The sequence below is a fragment of the Rhamphochromis sp. 'chilingali' genome (assembly GCF_963969265.1).
Source record: "Rhamphochromis sp. 'chilingali' genome assembly, chromosome: 10".
In the NCBI taxonomy this organism is placed as follows: domain Eukaryota; kingdom Metazoa; phylum Chordata; class Actinopteri; order Cichliformes; family Cichlidae; genus Rhamphochromis; species Rhamphochromis sp. 'chilingali'.
This window is the reverse complement of record NC_137937.1, coordinates 31011540-31019734: the sequence shown is the minus strand read 5'-3', so window position 1 is coordinate 31019734 and position 8195 is coordinate 31011540. Positions and strand designations below refer to the sequence as shown.

General features: G+C 39.0%; 1 protein-coding gene across 3 annotated transcripts; it reads left to right on the top strand.

Annotated features, from left to right (window-relative positions):
• Positions 1 to 204: 204 nt before the first annotated feature.
• On the top strand, positions 205 to 7387 carry poli (polymerase (DNA directed) iota; the record flags this gene model as incomplete). Of its 3 annotated transcripts, none has more annotated exons than XM_080895017.1 (10): positions 205 to 378; positions 576 to 618; positions 707 to 871; positions 1966 to 2112; positions 2309 to 2545; positions 2792 to 2970; positions 3562 to 3653; positions 3736 to 3869; positions 4944 to 5164; positions 6614 to 7387. In XM_080895017.1, the coding sequence occupies exons 1-10, from the start codon at positions 301 to 303 to the stop codon at positions 7385 to 7387; spliced, it is 2070 nt and encodes a 689-aa protein (XP_080751143.1). In that variant the 5' UTR covers positions 205 to 300. The 3 variants fall into 3 exon arrangements, with proteins under 3 accessions (XP_080751143.1, XP_080751142.1, XP_080751141.1); XM_080895016.1 differs by having other exon boundaries at positions 499 to 618; positions 6632 to 7387; XM_080895015.1 differs by having other exon boundaries at positions 499 to 618.
• Between the last annotated feature and the right edge of the window lie 808 nt (positions 7388 to 8195).

Sequence of the window (8195 nt, the reverse complement as noted above, 5' to 3'; positions counted from 1 at the left end):
GACGACTGTCGAAAAACCAATTTTAATACCTTCAAATAACACAGTATTCCGTAACATTTAAAATTTTAATTTTATTTATTGTGTTTGTAAATTTAAAAAAATGCATTTATAGAAACTTTTTTTGGTAGTTGCTGCGTTGCAGTAACCCCTCCATGTCGAGAGATGGCAACGTTGCACGTAACTGAATTGGGACCTACAATGAAAGAACTATTACGACAACAACAGCAGCAGTAGTTGTAGCAGTCTATATTTCAGCAAAATGTATTACATTTACGAGCTTTGAGATGGAAAACAGCGAGGATGAGGAGGATGAAAACGAGTGGAGGAACAGTTTCGTGGATTCACCGACACATAGCCCCCCTGCTGCTGCTGCTTCAGGTAAACTTGGAAACTTAAGCTAGGCAGTCTGAAACTGAAATCTGACAGTTGCTCTTTGCTTTCATATGACTTTCAGAGTTCGAGATATGGTAACTGTTGTACATATAATGTGTGTTTCAGGACCAAGCATCAGTAAAACGCGAGTACATGCACACAAAGTCATTTTGCATTTTGACCTAGACTGCTTCTATGCTCAGGTGGAAATGATCAGAAACCCTGCACTGAGAGAAGTCCCGTTAGGTAAACTTGCATGCTATAAAAGCTGAAAAAGAAAAAAGTGTAAAAAAACATTTGTGCCAAAGCTTCCAAATGACTCTCATATCATCAGGTATACAGCAGAAGTACATCATAGTCACCTGTAACTATGTGGCAAGGGAGAGGGGTGTCAACAAGCTGATGTCTGTGACTGATGCTAAGGAGAAATGTCCTGAGCTGGTGCTGGTTAAAGGAGAAGACCTCACACACTACAGAGAGATGTCATATAAAATGACAGGTAAGCAGTGTATCACACCAGTGTGACATGAAAATAGTGCTCTGTAGTAAATAAAGTAATTTTTGTCGTAGTGTGCAGTATGATATTAAAGTGTACTCTGAGAAAATGAAATTGTAGTTGCTGCAATAAAAGAAGCTTGGAAGGTCAGGCTAAACATGGAGATTAAGGTCGCACCATAGCAATCAGGTTGGACTTTGGTCCACTGCAGCATCTTAATTCTTTTCTTTTTCAGCCATTCTGCTGTAGATTTGTGCTTGGAATTATTATGATGTTGATAACCCAGTTTTAGCCAGGCTTTTGCTGTATTTTGCTGTGTATGCTATATTTTACTCTAAAATACTTTGGTATACAGAGATGTTCGTGGTCAGCTCAGTGACTCCAAGATGTCCAGGTTCTGTGGCTGCAAAACAAGCCCAGATTAGCACCATGCTTGACAGCTGGTATAAGATGTTTGTGCTAATATGCTGTTTCTGTGATTTACAGCCAAATATTTCCGCTTTGGAAAAAAATAGTCATCCTTGATTTGTGCCGAATGCTTTTTATAGAGGTTGTCACACTTAGTGATGAAAAAATAATCAGCTGCATTTGATTTGCAGTCCTGTAAAAACCTTTCACATGACTGAAAGATGTGGGTAACAAGAGGGCCTTGCTGTAACTTCTTTTGACTAGCCATTTATGCCAGATGGTGACGTGACCCTTAAAGTTTATCTGGGATGCCGTTTTTCTCCGGTGACTAGTGTTTGTTTCTATGACATGGATTTATTTTCAGCTTGTAGCAAGCAAATTAGATAGTGAGCTGCTTAAAGCAACAAGATATCAAATTTTGGAGTCGGTCTCTTAAAGAAAATCATGATTTGGTCAACTTTTAAATTCCACAATTCATAATGAAAACAACCCTTTTTGACTAAACTGCTAAAATCTCTAATTCCTACATTTCAGCAATTGTTTTACTCAAGAATGTAAACTGTTTTTAACCCACTGTTTGGTTCACCACCCTGCTGGTGTTCCTTGTTGGTTATTAGAAACTAAATGGAATTGATGTTTTCATCTGATAACCGTTTGTATATATTTACCTTTTCTTGTTTGCCATCCAGAGCTGCTGATGTCTTATTGTCCTCTCGTGGAAAGGCTTGGATTTGATGAAAACTTCATGGACGTCACTGAGATGGTAGAACAAAGGCTTGCACAGCTAGTGAAGTCTGAAGACTTTTCATTTAAAGGACACGTCTACAATCATCCAAGTAAGTCACATTTGTGCTTCTCAAGTGTAGATGTACATCTGGCCCACTGAAACTGGGAAATGGCTCGTAAAAATAGCTCAAACTCGTGAGATATTTGCATAGTGCTTTCAGTTTTGTTCTTCATGAACAACTCACCTGCAGATCCTAAACTGTATCGCGTGTGCTCATACCCACAGTTTTTCCCCTTCCTGTTCAGGTGCAGATGTTAAAGCCAGTAACTACCCAAGGTTGGCTTTAGGTTCACACATTGCAGCAGAGCTCAGAGAAGCCGTCCACAGCAAACTGGGCCTGACCGGCTGTGCTGGCATCGCCACAAACAAGCTGCTAGCCAAACTGGTTTCAGGCACCTTCAAACCCAACCAGCAAACCACTCTGCTCCCAGAAAACATCAGTGACATCATGGGCTGCCTAAGCAGTGTCCGCAAAGTGCCAGGTATAGATGCTCTAAAAGATAGTTAATCATCAGTAGATGGCAGGTAGGTGAACAGAAATGCATAACATGATATGCATCGAGATTGAGTTTTAATGAAGTATAGTTGTTACACTGTTGTCCTTAACATTTGGAGCATTTTTAATTAAAGATGCTTTTATCCAAAACTCACTGATGCATTTTTGTTGTGTGTCACATGTGTTAAATATGCCTGACAATATATTTTGTGGTGCCATCTTGTATTCTCAGGGGTGGGTCACCAAACTGCTAAGAGACTTCAAGCCCTGGGATTGGTCAGCGTAAAAGACTTGCAGCTGTGTCCTCTGAATTACCTGGCGAAGGAGTTTGGAAGTCCCACTGCTCAGCGTTTGAAGAATCTGTCCCTCGGTGTTGATGACTCACCTGTTACTTGTACTGGGGCCCCTCAGGTAGGATGCGACATCTGAGATTCCCGGTATCTAAGAAAGCTAAGGTCGGGAAGCTAAATGAGTTTTTCTTTTTTGTAGCTACAACCTGCATTTTTTCTGATGATCAGCAGGGAGCGGCTGCAGTATAAAGATTTATGAATAAATGGGTGTTTGCTCCATTTATTCAGGCCCCCATTTTTGCTGTGCAGAAACTCTTGCAGTACTACAAGATAAGAAACTATTGGAAATTAATTACTGCTATCTACAGCTTATATAGTGTGAGGTTGTATGTTTTTAAACACTTCACTGATAAATAAGTTTTAGTAGTATTCAAACAAAACATCAGTGACTTGGTTTTAATTTGGCGTTTTGAGTTTAAGCAATCCAGTTCAGTTTAGTGAACCATAGTTATTTAGTTTTAAAATATAGGGAAAAAATCCAGAAGTGACCTTTAAGGAAGCAGATGAAGAGTAAAAATGGAAGTTCATAAATAATATTGATTCCTGTGTTTTTAATATGTAAATTGCCGTAGAAATCCTTTAATTCTAGTCATGTTTGATGGGAAACGATTTTACATTTCTTGGCTGCATTGCTCTCCTCTTTATGTTTCAGTCTCTCAGTGATGAAGACTCTTTCAAAAAAATGTCCTCAACAAAAGAAGTTTCAGAGAAGACACAACAACTTCTGAGCAGTCTGGTTGAAAGGTCTGTTTTACCAGCTCAAAGCTGAATCGCCACAGGGGGATGGCTTCCTTAATCTTACCTTTGGTTTTATATTTGAAAGCAGGATGCGCAAAGACGGCAGGCAGCCTCAAACCTTCAGGCTCACAATCCGTAAATACACAACGACCAACAAGTGGTTCAGTCGGGAGAGCCGGCAGTGTCCGATCCCCAACCACATTGGACAGAAGATCAGCTCTGGTATGCTCACGTGTCAGGGAGAGCTCAGAATGATATCTGTAGAGGTTTTATCAGGTTTTTAATTTTCTGTGTGTATAAATTTTTGAAAAATGTGCTTCCACACTATAGTGGTTTACACATTTGCCTAAAGAGCAAGAGTTACCCACTCTGTCTATCCCTTGTCAATAATTAAATTTTGTTTTTTCAAAAATCTTCTCTCATAAATGTTTTACAGATCCTTTTCTTATGTTCTGTCACACATGTACTGCTAAATGGTAGATCCTCAAAATAAGATCATTTCTAGATGAGCCCTTTGATCCAACATTTCAGATTTCAGATTGCTCCAAATGCTCTGTTAAAAGCTGTTTATCATCCACTTAGAGTTTTACAATGTCACTCTGAGCAGATATCTCTATAAATGGTCATCACACAGGAGGCTCCTCCTCCTTCTGCTTAACAAAGCGCCTCCTTTTAGAGGAAAAAATAAGGTTTAGTTTGAACTGTGAAGCATGCAAAACTTCTCTAATAGAGTCAAAAAATAAAACGTAGCCAAAATATTAAACAATGTATACATTTTTTAAAAATATATTTGTCCTGGCTCTCTGCCTTTGAAAACTACATCCTTTTCCCCGAGATTTTGTCAGCATTCAGCAGTTTCCCCTCAGGCTAACTATAAATGAATATTCCTAGTTTCAGACAAAAATGTCAAGCACTCACTGTGCGCCTTTACCCAACACAAACAGGCTACGCTGGGAAGGAGCTTAACCTTGCAGACTTTAGTTGCTAAAGTTGATTTCTCAAGTCAAAATCAGAGCATAAATAAACTTTTTTGATTTTGAGTTTAAGTCGGTTTACAGTGATTTCTTGCTTTTTCGCTAAACAAAAACATAATGAAAAGCTTTAGTCATCCAGGTCTGACTATAACTAGAAGTCTAGATGTACCATATCTACTGAGCCTTTGTAATATCTGGTAATGTCTTCAATCACGTTAATTTAAATTAATCAGTTAATTAGTTGGTTAATGAAAGCAGTTAAAATCAGCTCAGTTAGGAAAACTCTTTCCATTAAAACAGTTTTTCTCTAATGCGTCTATAGGCAGCAGTGATAATGCTGTGATGCAGCTGCTCCCGTTGGCCATGAAACTCTTCTACAGGATGGTGGACTGCGGCGCCCCCTTCCACCTCACCCTCATTAACGTCTGCTTCAGTAATCTGCAGACCAGAGCAGCTGCCGTCACCGGGAAGGGCTCGATAACATCGTTCTTTTCACAGAGCACATCTCCCAAAAAATCCCAGGCCGTCTTATCGCAGTGCCAGGTAAAATGTAACGTGGCTTGTCAACACTGTTAGATAATCTTAGTTTGATTTTTCCATAAAAAGGAAAATGAAAGGGGTTGTAATAAAAAACATAGTAAAATCTTTTAACTGTAGCCTATAAAAGTGAATTTTTTTGGATTGCCCGCTAAGGCCTTCAGAATCACTCATAAAAACTGTTGGATCTGATTTCTGTCTGATTAGGGCTGCAAATAACTTTATTTTCTATCATATTAGTATATGAATTAATTAATTAATTATAAAATGTCAAACCATAATGGAAAAAAAACAAATCAGTCACTCTTAATATGTCTTATTTTGTCTCAACAGCCCAAAGAAATTAATTTTACCTTTCTTTGTGACAAGGAGAAGCTAGGACTTGACCGTTTGTACAGTTTCTTAATTTTGTCTGAATGGCAGGAATTATTTATCATTTTCTTTCATTCCTATTACTAAGCGCCATTAGAGTTGCACTCGACAATTTCAATACTACGATTTGCAGTAGCTGGATCACTGAGGATCCACTGCCAGCATCCTAATGTTATAGACACCCAGAGGATTTTTGTCCATACTCTGATGGGTCAGAGATATTGAGCCAGCCATGGAAACCATGGCACATCACTATAGGCAAATTGATGTAATGAAATCATTGGATTTCCTGTTCTAAAAATATGCTACTGTAACCTGATTACCACCATTGGCAGTACTCCTCTTTCTTATTTGGCTGTTAGGGGCAAATATTTGTGGGTTTCTAAAAACACTCCAGAGCAACTTCAGGAGTTTTTCCTGACTTAAAATTAGCCTTTCAGGGTCAAGTATGGACGTAAGCACAACTAGTCATCATATTCTTAAGGCAATAAGTGTGTGTAACCATACGTAAGAGAGGTCCGCACATTATTTCTGGCCATGCTTGAGGAAATGAAAGCCCACTTAAAATATTACAACCCCTGCGATTTTCTTTTTAGGTAGCAACAAAACGTCTTTGTTAGGTGCCAAATTTATTATTCCGAAGAAAAACTGAACTGTGTTTAAATAAGTAATGACAGCTGAAACTTTCCTTCATGTTCTGCCTCAAAATGTCATTAAAGACATAATTTATCCAGATCATGTGGTCTGAGCTGATGGGCTTTCATGAAACATGTTTAACTTGAGTGGACTTCATATGTAACCAAACTCCATGAAAACGCTGCTTTGTGTTAGCAGTGGGAAGTCCTGAAAAATGTATTTAAGGCCATATTGGCTCTACTTTGAACATCATGATCATGAAATAGGTATTAAATTAAAGTCAAAGTGGTATTAGAAGGGTTCTTAAGAAATAATTAATGTTGGTCAGTAGAAAGGCTGTTCTTTCACACTGCCCAGTTACCTAATGCAGGATTTTTCTTTCCTGGAAGGAATGTGCTAGTACTCTGAATTTCCTCACTTCACTTTTGTTCCTCTTTCATTCTCCAGTGTGTTGATTCCTCTCAGGGTATTGATATGGATCATCAGTTTGGCACAGATGGCATGATTACTCAACACAATAAACAACCCGCCATACAAAGCTCTTCTAGTTCTTCTAGCTCTGAGGCACCATTACACAGGTTAAGATGGAAACAGAACTCTGCTGTCATTGTAGAAGAGACTCGAAATGCATCCTGCAGTACAGCTGGGTGCGACCCTGACGAAACTGCTAACGCTGTGACACGGTTGCCTCCCAATGTTGACCCGGAGGTGTTCAAGCTTCTTCCAGAGGACATCCAGAAGGAGCTGTTATCTCCTGCTTATGTGAGCTCCCTGTACAGCACTTCTAGCAGCCAGTCAGGCACTGATGTCCCCAGCACATCAAAAAGCAAACTTCCTGAGACACTTACAGACTCAGAAAGTATTAGTGACACAAAAGATGCTGCAAACAAGTTGAACTCTTCCAACAGAGTGACCACCGTCAATCACCAGGGGAAGGCAGGTACAAGCGCATTCCCAGAAGAAGAAGTCATGGAAGAAGGGGGTCTGTCATTCCCCCGGTTATCTGACTGCGAGTTCCCGGGAAATGTGGACCCTAAGGTGTTTTCTGAGCTTCCGCCAGATGTTCAAAGGGAGCTGATGTCTGAGTGGAAACAGCAGAAGCCAATTCTGAAGACTTCCTCATCTAAGAAACCAGGAAAAAGCTTGATGTCCAAAGACAGAAAGGCTCCAGGAAAAGGCAGCCAGGCCAACAACTTGTTCAAGTATTTCAAACCCAGTTAGAAACTATGTCACGAAGATAAATGAAAGTTTTCTTGATGTTGGGTTGTTGAACAAACTGAGCAACTTTTCTTAAGTAATTTATAACCTAAATTGACTCAGATGACCTTGAATGTCAGAAAGTTTGTTTTTCTTAAGCATTAAATAATTGATATCTAATACTGTGTGATATCTTTACCGTGTGTATAAAATATATTTTCTATCATACAACATATTATAATGGTAGATGTTCATATTAAACATGGTCAAACCATTTTTTGTGAGAGGCAACCAATCTGTATGTAGTTCACGTAAAGGAAGGGGGACTTTAAAAGGAGGGGTATACTAAGCTTTTAATCCTGCTTTTAACTGTTTAAGTATATATAGAAAAGATACAGAACCTGCCTAGCAATAAAGGAGGAAATTAACTGATTCCATCAATGATCAGTAGTTAAGCTCAATAATGGAATAACTAAACTATAACCTTAAAAATGAGTATGAGCAGAAAGCCTCACTTCAGACATTACTGATTAACCTGACAGTGCTGACAATTGATATATATTTAAAGTTCTTTTTTTTGTACCACAGCACATATAAGTGACATAGTTTTCCTTTTTAGAAATAAAACCTTTTATAGAACTTAAAAACGTCTACAGGCCGCTTTGTTTTTAGAAGCAGGATTACTTCACTGAGCCTCCAGACGTGAGGCCCGTTTTTTTGGTTGGACCATTTCCACTTAAATCCACAGACGATCCAGTGTTCAAAGAGCCCTTTTTCCTCGTAAATAACAGCGGAAAACACAAGGGTCTGTAAACACAGCAGAAGCTGGTAT